The sequence below is a fragment of the Hirundo rustica genome, chromosome 21 (assembly GCF_015227805.2).
Source record: "Hirundo rustica isolate bHirRus1 chromosome 21, bHirRus1.pri.v3, whole genome shotgun sequence".
NCBI classification, from domain to species: Eukaryota; Metazoa; Chordata; class Aves; order Passeriformes; family Hirundinidae; genus Hirundo; species Hirundo rustica.
Genome location: NC_053470.1, coordinates 9,312,586 through 9,331,038, shown reverse-complemented (window position 1 = coordinate 9,331,038; position 18,453 = coordinate 9,312,586). Strand labels below are relative to the sequence as shown.

The 18,453-nt window shown below is 39.6% G+C and overlaps 1 protein-coding gene across 6 annotated transcripts in view; it reads left to right on the top strand.

Annotated features, from left to right (window-relative positions):
- GRIA3 (glutamate ionotropic receptor AMPA type subunit 3) overlaps positions 1–18,453 on the top strand; it is a 127,495-nt gene that overhangs the window by 36,286 nt on the left and 72,756 nt on the right. For all 6 annotated transcript variants that reach the window (XR_005703834.2, XM_040084233.2, XM_040084234.2 and 3 more), the window contains exon 4: positions 17,193–17,380. Coding sequence is in view for 5 of the 6 variants with exons in the window: in XM_040084233.2 (XP_039940167.1) it covers positions 17,193–17,380 (188 nt within the window). In the remaining variant the exon portion in view is untranslated. The remainder of the gene's footprint in view (positions 1–17,192; positions 17,381–18,453) is intronic.

The following is an 18,453-nucleotide window of genomic DNA, read 5'->3' as shown; positions in this document are numbered from 1 at the left end:
ATAAGGAGGCAAACCTTGACACACTTACATAGGTCACAAGGAGGCAGACCTTGACATACTTATTCAGGGCACATTGTTTCATTGCTTTCAGCTGTATAATGTGTGGACCAAAGCTCTATTCAGGAAACAAGCCAGGACCTTAACTGAAATATTTCAGGATTATTCTACTGTTTGATTTTACTGCCTAAATATGTTTGGGAATAATCTGAGTCTGAACAGTTAAATCTAGCTTTTGATGATCACTTTCCATTTATTTCTTCTGTAATTTCTGAAGTCTCATACTGACTCCTTTTATCTTGGTCTCTGTGGTACATGGATGCAGAAGAAAGCCCTTTCACTGATCCTTGCCCAAACAAACACTGAGACCCTGCATGGGAGAATGGATGTTGGCTGGTTTTTGGGAGGACTGAGAGCCTTAAGCATTTTTCTCCTGATCTTTCCCATTAGCTGCTATTTGTTTAGTTTACCCCTGCTAATCACTTAAACCTTTTTTCTAGATTATGAACAAGAGGAATGAATCAACTTTGAAAGTCATCCAGCATGAGGTGTATCATGCTGGCAAGATGCAGCTTGGGACCAAGAGCACAGGGTTTGTGGGGGTATTCTGTATGGCACTTTATGCCTCCTTACAGCAGTTGTGAACACACAGTGGGCTCAGTCTGATCTTGAGGTGCCCGTGCCCAGTGCCTGAGCATCCTGGGAAGCTCTTGGAACACACGCTACTGTCAGCAGTATTTTCCAACCAGAGGAGTAACTGCACATGTACAATACGTTTGTGCCTTGCTCCGTGGAGCCTCAGAGAATAAGGAAGTGTGTCAGCCCATACATTAAAAACAGGGTATTATGGTATCCTCATATCCACATTCACACTGAGTGTGAATCCAGTTGTGGTTGAGAAAGTGTCAGAATGTCTTGACCTTCTGTGAAATCAGGTCATAAACCTGAGTCTGAACATTCTGGATACAGAGTAGGAATGGGCAGGTTCAGGATAAATGGTGTCTGGAAGTCTGAAGCAGGTTCTGTCCACCCTTGTGGTCCTAATGAAAGCAATCAGAACCCTCAGGATCATAAGCTGAGGCCCTGAATATCTTTTGTAGTAAACAGGAAAATCAGCAGCGTTGCTACTCACCAACGCCTTGCAGAGATAAGTCTGCAAATTAGTGTATTTATAAACTGACTTGGATAAATGCATGGCTTTAAATATTTAGCTTTTAATAAATATGCATATTTTATCAATTTTTAGTAGAGCCATAACATTTAATTTTTTCATTGTGTGCACAAGTAATTTTAGTGGCAGATGCTTTTGTTCTCAGTTGATTCTATGTCTGCCGCAGCAAGGCTTAAATGGTCAGAATCCCATTTTTCCAGATTTCCTGAAACAAAGCTAAATTTTCAACAGTTTCCAAGTGGAAGTGGAGTGGGGAGGGGCTAAAAGATACATGAGAAGCACTGTTGGCCCTTTTGCCCTGTGGCAAAGGCAAGAACTTGACACAAAGCCAAGCCTTAGAGGTGATGGACAGGCTTTGCTTGGAACCAGAGGAGACAAGGTGAAAGCTGTGGATCCTGGGAAGGAGATAGGACTTTTTAGACTAGAAATGAAGTCTGTAGGAAAGAAAACCTGTTTGTAAAAGACTGAGGGTAAATTTTTATCAAACCTATTTATTTAGTCCATCTCACCCAACAAATCAAGGAGTGTCTGAAAGTTTTTGGGGTTTTTTTAGTTTATTATTTTGCATCTGTATATGCATCACAGCTTTAAAAGCTGGAAGTCTTTGGTGTCTTTGGCTTATGGATGCTCCAGGAAAGGCAGGCTGGCTTCACCTGAGAACTTGAGCTGATTCTGTCCATGGAAGTAAACTGTCTTGCTGACTTAAGATCAGCATAAGGGAGCTGGTACTCCCAGTGGGACTGAAGAAAGCAGCACTATTTAATACAAAATCATGATGAAGTAATTTTCAGTTATGCACCAAAAAGAGATATGTAACATTGCATTAGTGTGTGAACTTGACTACTGCAGTGGAATAGCATGTTCTGGTTATCGCAAGTGTTCCAGAGGAAGGACATTTTGACACCTTGTTCCTTAGTGCAGTTAAGGTGGCAGTTATTTAGCATGTTAGTATTCTTACTAGTTTGCAGATGTCATCACCTTTCACTCAATCTGGACTGCATGTTTGCTCTTCCTATGCATCTTTCTTCACCCATAAAACATTCTTTCTTAGCCTGAGTGACAAGTGCTACTGGTGGCCCGTGGTATTTATGGAAGAAGGGCTGTTTGGTATTCACAGCGAGGGAACAGGTTCCCAGCATATACTGTGAGAGACTACACACTTCTTTGAGCATGATGTGGTGGTGAGAAGATGGTTTTGAGCCCAGGAGAATGAACCATTCACCGGGTGAAACCCTTTCTGTGGAATGAGCACAGGCTGTTGTAGCTTAACAGAATGACTGTAATAGTTTGAAGTAGTAAAAAACACCAAACGCAAAGGAGATTTCTCCAGCGCTTGAGAAATATATGACTAAAATGGAGTATCTCAGCACGTTAGTAAACCAAGGCTTCTCCTTCCACAGAGTGGCCTCAGATGCTCCATAGCAGCTTCTCAGCTGAGCGATGATATGCATGTTCTTTTCTCACTACTAAAAGAGAGACTTCTTGTGCAGTTTGAATTTCTTTTGATACAGAACTATACCATGCTGGGTGAATGGTGTCTAAGATTTAAGCTTTGTTAAAGCCTTTGTGCTTTTGAAGTGGTTTCATTTGATGGTCTCAAAGAGGATTGAGAGAATGTTGGTATGCAAGGGGTTCCAGTCCCATTTTTCAGGTGGAAGATTTGATGTACTGATCAGCAGGTTAACAGCCTGGTCCGCGTCTGCTTATGTGTATGGAAACACCTTTGTTGAGCTGAAAGCTCTGTGAGCTTTGACTTAAGAGATGTGCAGAATGTCAAGCTAGAAATCAATGGCCATGGTTACTAATGAAAAGCAGTTTCATGCTCCTGCACAAGAATTCCCTTAAATTTTACTGTGAATTTCCCTTTTCACCTAGAAAAATACTTGAGCCTTTGAAGAAAGTCATAATGGATTACTTAAAAGCTTTGTATTTAAGGCAGTTATTTAAAGATGTTTACCCTGGAGTTTATGTGAATGAGTCCATTGGTTATGTCTTCAGTACTTTCCTTCATCTATGACACTTGGCCAATTTAGATGTAATTTCTTCTTTCAGGCTTCAGAGAATTTACCAAACTAGTTTGACCACATGCCTTTTTCTTTGCAGAAAATATCAGCTGTTTTAGTAAGCATAAAGATGACTTTAGTGCTTTGTAGAAGGAGAATAAATGTGAATGCATTTGTGACAAACCCACTCAGCTAGTAGGTCAAATGACCTCGTATTGTATTTAGGTTAGGGAGTTTTTAAAGGATTTTTCGCTCACAGAGAGATGTTTCTCTGGTTTCTCTTGAGAAGTTTAATATCACACCTTCTTTTCAGTTGTTTTCTTTTTTTTGGATTCTCCTTCTTGCAATTCAGGGTTGGGCAGCACTGTGAGCCTGCATTTCAGGAGGTATGTAAGATATGGTAGTACAGTGGGATGAAAAATAGCTCCATAAAGTGATGAAGTATTAATCTCTAAAGAAAAAAAAAAGTTTAAAGTTACTGACATGAATTTTATACTCAGTAACAAGTAATTATTCATTTCTTCAACTCTAGATGCATAGCTTTTCCTGGCCACGTCTTTTGCTTTAATTCATGATGCAAGGAATCGTCAGGAGGGAAAGGTGACCTGAGGTTTTATTCCTCCTCAGCCTGAGCTCATCGTGTTCACAGACTGTTGCTTTGCACTTTTAAATATTTCTGACTTTACCTTGGTTGTCAGCAGCCCAAGGAAACAAATCAACAGTCAATGATTTGCACAGCTTAGCAGCATTATTCAGGTCCCCTCTTCAGTTTGTTAAACTGAACAGAGTTGTCATCTCTTACAGCAGCAAAGTATCCCCTTTATTGCTGAAGTGTTTCCCCTGCAGTGCTTCGGGCCAGATTCCTCAGGCGCTGCTCCATGATGCAGGTTAGCCCTGGAGTCTGGATTTGCAGTAAAGTCCATCTGTGCTCCTTGCAGGTGAGTTGGATGGAGCCTAATAAGGTGCTTTTGCTAAGGCAGGAGCTTAGTGAGAGTTTGACACACTGAAAGTGAAGGATTTCATAAGGCAGAGCTGTGACTGCTGGAGACACAGCTCAGGTCTGTCCCGTGCCCCAGTGCAGTGACTGGTGCTGGGGCTGGGAGCATCTCAGGGCTGTGCTGGCACATACCAGCAGCAGTCTAGAAAGGTTAGCACATACAAGAATTGGTTGGTAAGGTTTCTTAGGAGCTTCTGAGGTTTTGTTTGCTTAGGGGATATTTATGTCAATGCTGATAGTAATAATTGCATGCAGTGAATTGTCAGGGCTCTGCACATATCAGGTGTAAGAAGACTACTCTTATTTGCATGAAGGGCTAATATCTTTATAAGGTTTCTTCCATTGTTTATGGAGTTTTGCATTATTTCTCCACTGTATATTGTTGTTCAGAAGAGCAGTAATTCATTTTTGGTTACTCACATTTTGATACTCTGTCCAAGTGTACTTGAGAATGAGTTATAAAGGAGCAGGACCACTCTGCACAGTGCACTGAACCCTCCTGCCCAGGGCCTAGTACACATCCAAATTGCTTTGTTCAGTTGTGGCAGTTTTTAATCAGCACCTGTGTTGTGAGCATTTAACTAAGGCTTCTTTCCGCTTTGCAAAGTAAAAGACACTTCTGGCTATTCTGTCTCAGCTTAATGAAAGGCTATTCAATGAAAAGCCCTTTTGCTCCTTTCCTGTTCTTGTGGCATGGTGTACAAAGCAGTCTAAACACAGTGGCTCTGAGCTGTTCTTAAGTGTCTAGATCTCATAGGCGTAGTTAAGAGGACTTTTCCAGGGAAGAAAATGCATTACAGTGGTCATTAAAGATTTTCCAAAGGTACCTTAGAATATTTTAGACACTCAGAAGCCATTAAATAAATATGTCAAAAAATGCAGACACCTTCAGGTGTCTTTTTTGAGCAAAAGTGTTTCATGTTGGTCACTCTGAGGGAATAATACTGTAGTTTTTGTAGCTATATATGGCTTTGTAAATTCATACTATGATCCCCTTGGTGATATGAAAATAATGATGTAGTCTCAGAATTAACATAGGGAAAACATTTGTTAAAACTCTTGGGTGCCTTCAGTTAGAGTGGAGTAGTTAATACAGAAGTATGTGTGGTTCTAATGGGATGAATGCATCAGATAAACTAAAATGTTGGATGGAAGTGTGATACAAACAGTATCTTTCCTCTGTTGAATGTAATTTTTGGTTACATTATGTGTTGCTGAGCCATTTTAAATAATTCAGAGAATCCATAATTGTAATTTTTACGAAATGCCAGAGTCATACACTACATTGACCTCAATCTATGTGCATCAAAAATTTAATTTGATGAGTTAAGTCAGAATTGCAGTATAAAATCCTTTCAGTGCAATTTATTTATTTTGGCAGCATTATACACACATAACACCATCGTAGACTGGATTCTGTCATGCTCTGCTACGACTGAGGATACTGTAAGTGTGTTTTTAGATCAAAGAGTGCTATTTGCTGCAATCTTAGGTGATATTATGATTTTAGGAGCCAATATTAGTCTACAGTTTGTGTAGTTTAGCACATCTTTTATTAGCGAGATAAGGCTTTATTCTTCCTCAAGGGGAATGAAAAAGAAAAAAAGAACAAAAATGCGGATATGAAAAATAAAGAAGCCAGTCTCCTGACATTGTTTGGCTCAGCCTGATCAAGCCTTTCAGCTGACTGCATCGGCAGCAGTAATTGCTCTGTGGATAGAATTGCCTATTGCTCAGTGGTGCTGGCATTATTGATCAGTTGGGTTTGTCCATGAACTGACAGTGATAATCTCAAATTAGATCCAGTTTTTATTAAAGGAATAAAATCAAATTATGCCTGACTGTAGACAAATAATAATGAGTTATATAAACACATAATTATTGCAGTAGCATTTTTGCAGAGATTTCTTGAAAGCAAAGCCCCGAAGCCCCCTGGTTTTTTTCTGCCATTTGTTACACAGTTCTCTGGGCAGGCCTGTGGGTTTTTAGTGGCTTTGTAATGGTTGCCGCAAAGCGGTGGAGAGGTGGGGGTGGGAATGGAGAGCTGAACTTCTCTTTGAAAGGGGAGGTGTTTGAGGGGGAATACAAGGATGCATAAGTTATTGCAGCCTCGAGGCGGCAGTAATTTATGCACTGACAGTTTGAGTTTCACGCTATGCTATTTTAAAAAGCCTTACAATGAACTGTCTCTGTTACACAAGTGTCTGTGGTGCTTTAAGAGATATTCCACATCATGGAGACAGTTTGAAGAAAAACTTTTGGAACACATTCATCACAATGCTGTAGTCATCCTGTTTCAGTAGGAAAAAAGAGTGATAAAAAAGCAGTCTTATTTTCCACATCTTAGCGTGGATTTAGGTGCCCTGAAGCATTTTGCAGGGTTGTCTCATCGCTTATTTGTCTGGTTTTAGATATGTTGATGCAAGTGAAAATTGTGTGCATCTGTATTGTTTCAGTGTAGTTATTACTGTCCTCGTCCTCTCTGGAACCACTTAGCTACACTTTTCAAAAGAAAGCAACAAAATGGATATGAATGGCAGACCCATTTGGTTTTCATGTTTTCCTTACACTTCAAGTCAGAGGAGAGTACAACTGCACACAGCGTTCATAACATGTAAGACCGAACAATGCTTTGCTTTTGATGTGGCCATATCGTAACATCCCTCTATTAAAGCACCATTTCCTTATAGGGAAGTATTCAGCTTGGCTCTTTGATTATGAATTCTCAATTATGTGGTAGCAATTTGCATTAGTTTAACAAATTATTGTGCAACTAGACACCTGGAGGCATAAATAAAAACAGTGACTTCATTTTGAAGCATATAGAACTACACTGAGCTTTCATTAATAATATAACATACTGAGTGTAAGCAGCTGAAGACCATTACAATTTAGACTTAATTTAGGTAATCTGTGGGTTGACCTTCTTCAAAAACTGGCTGCAGTAGGTAAGCACATCATTGTCTGTCTCATAGTGAATATTAGGTGCCAGCTGCATCCTCATAACATTTTATTGGGTCTCCTATGAAAATTATGGATAAAAAGATAATGTGAGCAATGATGTTATTTGTTCTTAAGTGTTCTTTTAAAGTGCTATTCATTTTGGATAGATATCTTCCTGTTTTATGGGATATTAATTTGCAGTTTTTTGCAGATAGTGTTTCTGTGACTTAAGTGACCTCCCTCTGACCCAAAAACTGGGGTTTGTCAAAATGTTTTTAACACTAAAACTTTTACTGCAGGGAATTCATACTGCTACTGGATGTAACCAAGTCAGCTCAGTTGTGTAAAAATCAGCATATACCTCAGAGCATAGCAAAAGCCATTCATTGCATTTCTTTGAAGTGAAGCTGTGCAGATTTGCGCAGGTGAAGATTTGGCCTAATGTGTTTAAAAATAATTTCTTTAGGTGTCCATTTCAAACAACAGAATTGTAGTACACAGATAAGAACTTGTGCAAAACCATTCTTATAAAAGATGAAAAAATCTGCCATTTTTTGATATTCAAATGTGCTCTTTTTTCTAAATCCCAGATAGGTAATCTTTTGTACTCCACATGAATAATGGATGCTATTTAAAATGTTTGCTTAAGAACAATGAGTTCATTGTATCAATAATGAGAAGTTCTGCTGTGGACCACTGTGTAATATTTTGATTGTCATGATTTATACCTCTCGAGGTCAGATGGTAGAACTTCACTTAATTACTGTATTTAACCTAGTCATTACTGAAGGTGGGGAGGGAATACGTTTTTGCTCAGTTCTGCAATGTCTGTCACAATGGGGATTCTCGAGAACTACTTTAAACAAACAATTGCAGAGTATTACTGTAGAGAGGAGGGAAACGGGGAGGCTTCAGTGGACATTTTGCTCGGAAATTGAGAATTAGCTTCAGTTTTTTTACTTGAGGTATATATATTATGGGAGTTACAGTAGGGAGAATCGTGGCCTCAGTTGTCACACAGAGACCGGAGTCTAGAAGCGATAAAAGCGGAAATTGCTGTGTCACAAGGGAAACTGGTTTTCCATAAACTAATAAAAACGGTGTTCTAATGATTGCTCTGTGATCCCTCAGGGATTTTTACAGATATATTTGTTAAAGAAACCTGAAAGCTGTTGTATTTCCCTGGGTTTAGTTTAATGACTGTCCTGTACAGTATCTTCCTTGGTGCAGTGTCTCCTTCTCAAGTTACTATTCACAGTATTTTCTCATTTCCTTTCCAGGAATTTGTACTTTATTCCATGGTAACATAGCACTAGGCTCTTTAACATAAGTAAAAAATGTATATTTTCTTTCCTGCCTGACAGAATTAAAGCTTAGAAAGAATAACTTAAAGTCAAGTGGAACCTGAGAAGGAGTGGGAAATGTTGAGTGAAACAGAAATTGCAAAATTCATTTTGGACCAAGCTGAAAAATGTTAGTTTTTCTGCTAGAAATCTGGTCCATGCTATTTCAAGCCTAACTTTTAGTTTAATCTTTGTTCAGTTTTGAAAGTAAGCATCATTAACTTCCATTTCAAAAAATATTTTCCGTTTTTTCAGCTTGAGTTCGGCCTGCATTAATTTATCATAGTGGTTCCTTTCTCTTCTAAAGGTCTGTTGTGCCAGTGAATGTAATGTCAATTGAAAAAAAAATCCGCCAGCTTTATTAAGGATTAAGGAAGCTATAATTGCGAATGGGAGATTTCCATAAATACTAAGTGAAGTGCCTACATAGTATGCAGGGTATCAAAAATTTGATAGTAGCCACTGGCCACACTTTACAGAAGAAAACAACAGAAAGGCATTATCTAATTTGAGCCTCGAACATCTGTATATTAATAATTAGTAAGGTTAGATGGAAATTTCCTATTGAAGTCAACTCCATTTGCTTGCAGGCACGGTCGACCTGATTTTAACTCATATTTCTTACCTGCACAGAGATAACTACAGTGGCAGGAAGTGTTAAAGAAATCTTACTTAGTTTCCTTGGGGGTGAAAAATAGAAGTAGACAAGTGTCACCCTATTGCAGGAGGGCAATGATGGAATGAGAACCTTTTGGTTTGAAGTATTGATTTCCACAAAACACAGCTTTTCCACTCTTCATACCAGGGACCTCCATTGTTCTGTGAAATCTTGCTTTGCCTGAATGACTGCAGTAGTGGTGAAGTGGGAGATCAGAACTGTCAGTGCTTGGACCTCTACTCTAGCTGTGTATGCCAGTTACTGTGTGTTTTCTCCTTCGGATTAGATAATACTGAAGTTCTTGCATATTTCAGTTTGCTAACTATTGTAGTTTGCCAACCATGCAATCAGATTTGTGAGGCTTTTTATTCATGGAAGAGTAGTCATGCATCAGTGTAATATCAAAGCAAGTGGAATAAAGGAGTTCTTTTGTTTCACTGAATATCAGATTGAATATTCAAATAACATATAAGTATTTTAAATAATAATAAACACTTGGCAGCATAATTGTGTGTAAAACCCAACATAATTGGAGTACTGAGCCTGTCTGGTCTCAAGGATGTGTTTGCCACAGCTGTCTAATTTTACAAGGCAATTCTGGGGAAACATTAAGAACGATTTAGTTTGAACCTATGAAAACAGGGAGTATGTGGTTTACATGCAACCCCTTCTCTGTAATAGTTAATCTACTGCTCTGCAGCCTTCGAGGGGAATTTTCGGTCTTCCTTTTCTTCTTCAAGCTAACAATTAGTAGTCTGTCTCAGATAGATGTACATCCCATTTAGTCAGACAGTCCTTATCTGGGCACTTGTTGAACACGTTACAGTGAAATAACTAATTAACAGCATATTCTGTAGGGAATTCTGCGCCACTTTTTAAGCAGGCCACAGAGTACTATCTTGGGATGCAGATATCCTATTTTGGTAAGTGATATCCAAAGGCACACAGGACAGGCCTTTCAGAGGTATTTAGGGTTTCAGCACACAGGGAATGACATTGTGAAAAGCACGTTAGTGGGAGCTAGGTGTGGCTGTTACTAAAGGCACTGGCATGCAGATGCCTCACCTGCTGAGGCACCTTCTTCTGCCTCTGAAAACCTGCTCCCACCATCCTACCCAAGTCACTTTTGGAAATGAAAGACAGATATCTGTGAAAATGTTACCTCTGCTGTACAGTGAAGTGAGCCTGTTTCTGAGAGAATCATCAGCAAAAGTTGTTTCAGATTAGTTGTTTCAAATTTTCTGGTAACTGCCATTTCTAGATCATCTAACAGAATCTTTGCTATTTACCACGTACACATGCAAGAACAAGAATTTTTTTCTGCGTTTATTTATACTGTAGCATCATGGATAGATAGGAGTCTGTAGTTCAGCAGCAGCTAACAAGCATCTAGAGGACATGAATTCATGAAGAATGCATGACCTTTTGTTGATACCGTTCCGTGTTCATGGTGATACAGCAGTGTACACTCCCATTATGCTAATTTTTGGACAGATTTTTGAGGGCATATGCGTGTCTGTCATAAGGTTCTTTATATGCAGGACCAGGTTTTGCCCACGGTGATCATAAGGCAAGGTTGAGCTTCTGCTGAGGTTGCCTTTGATGTCATACAGGTTACCAGAGTCCAGTTTCTCTGTGAACCCTGTCATACTGGTATTTCTAATTGTCAATTTTCAGAGCAGTAAATTAGAAAAATTCCACCCATGCCTAAGCACCGTTATCTTTTTTTTTTTTCCCTTCTTTTTTTGTGAGTATCTTGTGCTGTAGAAAAGTCTGGATCTGAAGCCCAGACCCTGCTGATTTGTAGAGCCAACTCCAAGAATGCCTCTCTGCTTCTTTCCCCAACTGAGCACATGGAAACTCAGAGAGGTGAAGCCAGAGCTAAATGTTTGAATCACATCCTTGTCTGTGTTTAGTGAATGCTTATGCTGAAATTTTTGTATAATCCAGCCTGATATTTCATGTGAGCTGCCTTCCTGAGCTACATCAGGAACAGCATGTACCGTAACTGACCAGAGATCTGACACACATCTGGGGTTTCTTCCCCCATCTGAGCTTACTGTCTCCAACCCCTGGATTTAGAAGGTGCAAAATAAAACACAGCAGGCAAAAAAATATTCTGCGTGTGAGGAGAGAAGGGATCTCAGATGCCAAATTTCTGATTTTTGGTGCAATGAACAAGACTTCCAATAGCCAAATGGTTTTACAAAGTTGAATAATAAAAGCAAGGCATTGTTTCCCCTTTAGTCTCTTCCTTGAATAGCAGGTAAAGCCAGAGGGATTTCCTGAGTGGCTGGCAGTGGGACGTCTCTAATCTGCAGGTGACATGAGCCTGTTGTGTGTCGTCTCCCTGCAGAATAAACCAGATTCTTTTGGAGACACAGAGCATTGCGGTGCGAGGAGGAAGGGAGGGAGGTCACTGCTACGGGGCACAGAGCCACTCCATCCTCGCTCTGCCCCCTCATCTGTGGGAAGTGTTCTGAAAGGTCACTTGTTACCCCCAGGCTTTCTCTGGGTCTCATGTTGCCTGTTGATGCCATGTGAATTCTCCAGTAACTTTGGAAATTGTCATCCTTTGGCATCACTACAGGAGGAATCAGTATAAAGCAGATCAAATCATACTTTTGGTGCTCTGGTCCATGCAGATAAACTACATTTTTATGTTCAAGCTCAATTCAGACCAAATCTGTACTACCAAGTAGTTAGGGGGTATACAGACCAGCTTAGAATTAGTATGAGGCCTTGTAATTTACAAATACATCATTGTTATGAAGAGAAATGTACTGAAAAAAGATAGGAAACAGTGATGTATAAAAGCTCCATAATTGCATATTGCCAGCTATTAGCAAAAACAAGGCAGAAATAGCCAGTTGAGTGACAAAAACGGAACACATATGCAGACTGTGAATATGGATCCATAAATTATCATTTCTATTACCATAAAAGTTCATTTAAATTTCAGAATACTTTTAAGCTCAGTAGTCACCCTTTGATTGCTTTTTTTTTTCCCTCCCTTTTTTTGGTGTTCAGGATAAATAAAAGGAAATTAACTTATGGGTTGAGATATGAAACACATTCCAGCTGCAAGGGCAATTAAAATGCTGGCTACTAAAGGGTGAGATGTTCATGACGAGAGACTTTGAAAGGCTGATAGCATCTGTTAATGAAAATTCTCAGAGGCATAAGATCTGTTTGCTCAGGTAGTTACTGAAAACTGAAAGTGCAGATAAAGGTTAGGAAGTGGAATAAATATTCTTCTAACATGATTGACTGAAGGTCAGATAGAAAGAATAATTTTACTATGTCTGCGGATAATTCAACTAGCATTATTTTTTTCCAAGACATTTATCTGAGGTGAATCCAGGGGGGGATTGTGATGAATATGTATTTCAATTCATAGTCTGATTACCATAATCTTCTGTGATTGTTTCTTCAAAGGAACAATATTTATCACTTTTTAGACTCAGCAGTTCCAAACATGTTTTTAAAGAAGGCATATAGCAGTACTCTTGCACACTCATGCTAAAACCCCTAACGTATCATGATAAACTATTAACTTGTGTTACCAATATTTTTAGGTTTACAGCATACTTTGAAATTATGTTTTTCACTCTTTGAATAGATGAAGCCAAGTTTTAGGTATGTTCAAAATCCTGTGCTGTTGATAAGTGAGTAGATTTGTACCTCACTGCGTATGTAACAGTACGGTGCTTACTGCACAGTTTAAGGTTTGGGCTCTGCTGGACAGACAAAGTCCTGGACTCTGTAGAGCTTCCTTGGTGAAGTATCTGTGCTTGGGCATGTTTTTTGGTTTTTTGTGGGGTTTTTTTGTGGTTTGTTTTTTTGTTTGTTTGGTTTTGTTTGTTTGTTTTGGTGGGGTTTCTTTGTTATTCAGAAATTCTAAAACTCGGAAGTTAATTACTTTTAATGCTAATGTAGTTTTACAATTTTTCTATTTGCATGTAAAAAGTTTTCCTTTTGGGAGAGCTCTGGTAGCATCAGTATCAGTTTCCTCAGCATCAGTACAGAGGATACCCTACAGCCCATATCACTGGACAACACAGTGCTCTTCACCTTCTGTCTCTTCTCAAAATTCATCTTTCCTTGTTCTGATTGTCAATGCTAATTCTGCTTTCTCTACATAATTGTTTAGCTGTTATATTTTCTTCAAGTGGAATCTGCTCTGGTTTTGATGTGGTTCCATCTCATCTGTTCTGTTAACAATCTGTATCCAGAAGCTGTTCACTCAATTATTATTTCTTTGAAAAATATTTCAATAAAGATTTGAGTAGCAAAGCTAGAACTAGAACACAGCTCTTTTGATGAACTTTGGATCATATCCTTGTACTGAGGTATCCCTATCTGTCCTACACCAGCAGATTTGCCCATAACATTGTGAAAGTCATATGAGTAAGACCCCCTGTGTAAGTGACAGCATTGCTTACGGCATCTCTTTGTCTTGTCCTTGGTTATTGAACTCTTTGATCCCTTACTACATTGCTCTCATTTTACACTGGCACAGCTTCATTCAAAAACAACATAGTTGCACTGACCTAAAACCTCAGTAAAATGTGAGGTGGGTTAGATGCAAGGTTGTTATGAAAGAATAGATCAAGGTAAAATTGATTCAGGAAGAGCTATTTCAGGGGGAAAAAAGGGGTATTTTACTTGCATTCAGCAGCTCTGAATTTTTGCAGTTTTAGCTGTATCCTATCCCTAACAAATAGGAACCAGATAGTTCTGTAAATTCTCCTTTAGAGCCAGGCAAGTTCACATACACTGAACCAAGCTGTCATACCTATTTGTCTATATTTCTCTGTTTATGGATGACAGGATGCAGTACTGTAGTGTATGTACAGGGGAAACTCAAGGTTTACAGAACAGAAAAAGCAGAAATTTAAAAAAAATATCATTACAATGTGTTTGCTTCTTGGCCTAGAAGGTTGTCTGCTACCAGAGTAGTGGAGTGTAACGCTTTATGTATTGGTTACCAGCTAGAAGTGATCAGGTCAAAACCAGATGGGCTGCACTGACTCTATTTTATTTAAGAATTTGAACATAAGTGTATTAGACTGGAAGAGCATTCCAGGGTCCTCATCATTTGCTGAATTGCTCCCTGGTAACTCGTTTAGTAGCTTGTTCTTTGCTTCTTCCCCTGCTTAGGAAGTTGTTATGCAGACCTGGGTTATGCAAAGCGTGCTTGCCCCACAGATGTTGTTAGGATTTTGGATGATGGGCAGTTTTGGGGTTGGCTAATTGTTTTTTCACTCGCACCTGACATGTTGATCTGTCTACTTTCAAATTAGTGTTAGGTTCAGTGCCAAACACACAGAATATCCAAGTATATCTCAACTTACCGACCTCTGGTAGGTACACTTGAATGTAAGCTGGCATCATAGAAATTGTGTTTGTCATGGGGCACCACTTGCCTGAGCCTGGAACAGTAAGGGTGCAGGTGCTGCCTTCCTGAGAGCAGGAGGTTTGAACCAAGCTTTAGTAAACCAGGAGAATGGGCTCTGTAGAGGTCATCACAGGACTAATGAGCTGCTGCAGGAAAGGCAAATGGTTCTTCTCAAAGCAAGGGTGGGAGAGGGCCCAAGAGAGAGGAGCTGGCACAGTACAGATGGTGCCCATAGGGAGGATTTCTAGAGCTGGCAAGGGTAGAGGGGACTGTGATTGTAAAGATCTGATGTGACAAGGACAGACAGGAGGCAGAGAAGACAGAAATTACAAAGCTCTGAAACTTTTCAGTCTTAGTTTACTGTAATTGTATTTTCACGCATAGGAGAAAGGCTGCTGAGTAATCTTGCTCTTTCTTGAAATGGTAACCACTGACTAATACACATGCATACAAAAATACACATGTACTCACACCCACACGAACATGCAATTGCACAAAATGAGGAAAATTCCCCAACTTTCTTCTGAGATATTCAAGGTTTGACAAAGCAAATTCTGACTCAGTGTTAGCTGAAGCTGGGAGCATGGCAGTGAACCAATGGCATCTTCACTCCAGCATATTCATTTTTCTTCTTTCCTTGAGATAGTTCAGAAGCTTTGTGTGTGTCATTAGCAAAAAATAGAGCTACAGATATGTTTGAAGTGTCAGTTTTTCATAATATTTTGAACTAATATGTTCAATCTGGAGTAAAAAAAAAAATGGACTTACACTGTTGTTGTTTACAACAAGCTCAAGGTTCATACTTAGATGTCATATGAATGATGAAACAAAATTGTAAATATTTATTACTGAGTGGAATCATGTCTCTTCGAAAGTACATCTTTGTACACAAAGCATTTGTAAATCCCCATTAATGGTATTTATGTTTCCACATAAAAATTCCTCATCTGCATCCAACAAAGTATCTTAGGCTTAGATCTTCCTGCTACATGTAATGCAATCACAATGCTGTCACAGACATCACAACCATTTTTGTAAAATACTAGGTTAAGGAAGACTGAGTTCATTGTACTATACATATGTAAATGCCTTTCTTTCAGTAGTCTCAGAGGAAAGAAGATGCCAGAAAGAATTCTCAACCAGTGTACATATTAATTGTCACCTCCTTTCATGGGATAGTAAAGTGAATTCATACAAAGGAAGGCATTAAGAATCAAGGAGGCTGCACAGGGAAAGTGAGGGCATTTGAGTGAGACCTAAGGAAGACACACGGTAAATTATGATAATCTAATTGTAATCCAGAAAATCATTCATCCCTTGTTTGTGTCTGTAATGAGGTAATGGTGCAGCTCCTCTGGCTTCAGACAAGCACTGCAGATTTACAGCAGGCTCTGGAAGATCAGGCTGCAGCACAACTTCTTTGTTACCGTTGTACCTCTACAAGGATGTCTGAGTTCAGAATTGCTGTTGGTGTGATTCGCAGCAGTGAACGTGTTGTTCCTCTGGAGCTCAAAGCCCTCTCCATTTCAGAGAACTGGTTATCACTGACCACGATTAATTGGTTGTTGATCCTGGATGTTTATGTGGTTGTGTGTAAGCTTTTCAAATCTGACTGGATAAGAAATCCACAGTATGACTACATAATTGGACTGGAAGTTTTGCGAATAAATTATGTGGACAGAAATAGCGCTCACATGGATATGCTTCAGTACAGTCAAACTCTACTGAAAACTACCGGGTGTGCTTGAAGTGGATGACCTCTGTCTTTGATTGGCACCTGCCCAAAATTGAAACAGTTAGAACTATGTACAAAATTAAATTTCCTGAATGAAAACATGTTCCCAGCTACATACTAAAATAAAGGGCAGCAAATCAATATCTGATGATTCCTACATGAGCATGACTTGACAGAAATTCTGTCTTTAGTTCAAACGCTTTTCACTTAGGGCTTTGACTTGGACTCTGCTCTGCCTTCTGCCGAGGCATGGCTGTTCATGAGAAATTGGAATGCTGCTTGCCCCTGTATTTCCCACTGTGTAGTGCTTGATTGTTCTGTGCTGCTTCTCTCCTGCATTGGGGTTGCTAAATGAGTTGGTATTACCTTAATGAAAGCATTGAAAGTGTGGTTAATGCTGCTAGACTCCATATTTAAAAACATTTTCTGAAATCAAAGTGAGTATCAGTAAAGTACTCTCTTATGGTTGTGGCTCCAATGACCGTACAATGACTTAATTGACATTCTTGTGCAGTGCTTGGATCCCTGCCAGTTAATGACCCATTGCTGCAGTCTGCACAGGCAAATCATCCCTTTTGTCCTGCTCCTCAGGCTGATGGACTTCTGCCCAAGGAATGGCTGCAGGTTCCTATTCTCAGCTGGCACAGACCCCAGCGTGACCATAAGCATCCCTGAGAAGATCATAATGTGGCATATTGGGCAGATTCTGATCTGCCTTGCAGTGATACAGCACCAAGATGCTCTGCTGAAGTCAGTGACTTTGCCAGTGGCATAGTTGAAAGAAGAAACTGGTCCCTACACTGTTGTTTGCTCAAGCAGTGAAGCCCTTGCAGGCTCTCAGCTAGTCTGTGTCCCTTTAGATGATACAAGTTTTTGTCAAACATTCAAAATAATTTTTATTTTTGTTTTGCTTTTAAATGGTTGTATTGTCTCTTCCCCCACAGGATTTTCCATTCTTCAGGCAATTATGGAAGCAGCAGTGCAGAACAACTGGCAAGTGACAGCCAGATCTGTAGGAAGCATAAAAGATGTCCAAGAGTTCAGAAGAATTATAGAGGAGATGGACAGACGGCAAGAAAAAAGATACTTAATTGACTGTGAAGTAGACAGAATCAACACCATTTTGGAACAGGTATCTGCTTTTCAGAAATTGTGATCTCTCTATGACAGACATCATTAATATTTCCAGAACTGCTTATTTCTAGAGATTATTAAGTATCCTTTGAGATGTGAGTCCCAACAGCTGGCCAGTTACCTAGTAAAATTAAAATACTACAGTGATGCTCATAGTTGGTGGCAGCACTTAAATGTAACCTATCAGGAAATGTCACTGTGATATTTTTTTCCCCAGTGTTAATAATGAACTATTTTTGAGTAGCTAAGGAACCTAAAACTTCAGCTGCCAGAGTAACATTACTGGAATCAAGGCTGCTTGTAAGGATTGCAAAACAGGTGCAGTTTTTTAAGTGGAACATGAAACAAGAAAAAAAAAGCCAGTGAAGTATCACAGAATCACTTGAAAGAATTCCCAGAAGAAAACCCTGCTAATGAAAAATTCAGCTGGTAGTCCAAACGATTCATTAGTGCATTTTGGTACGTAAAGCCCTCCCCTCTGAACAGCCAGTGCTGTTCAGAGGCTTAAATTGTGGGTGATGGGTTCTAAGCACCTTTGTGCGGGAAGATGAATTTAGAGTGGCTGTTTTGCTCTTGCATGGCTTTCCCAGTGCTGGCTTCACCCAGAGGAATGGCCCCACCCTCTGGCCATCCCAGGGTGCTACCCACTGAGCCTGTGCCACTGGCCGTGCTCTGCAGTGTGCTTGAAGAGGTGTAGCAACAGACACAAGTCGTTGGAAGCAGACTCGGGACCATTCCCTGCTGCCTGGGCCTTTTGTTTGGTCTGATTTCATTTACGTTTGTTCTCATGTTTTCTTCTGTTGTGCAAGTAAGAGAAAAAAAAGTCAAACCATTTCAGTGCCTAAAAGGAAAGCTGTATACCAAGCAAACGATACAGCAAAAAACCTGGTGACTCTTCTTCTGCTACTATTCTAAATTCAACTATAGCAAAGTTTAAATTTTGTTAAATATATGATCCGGTCTTCTGTCAACATGATTAGCATCTGTTAAGTAAAAATTTGCTACTGGGGCCTCCAGGTTTTCCCAAACACTACTCTACCCAGTATGCTGGTGCCCCTAATGCTAAAAGTA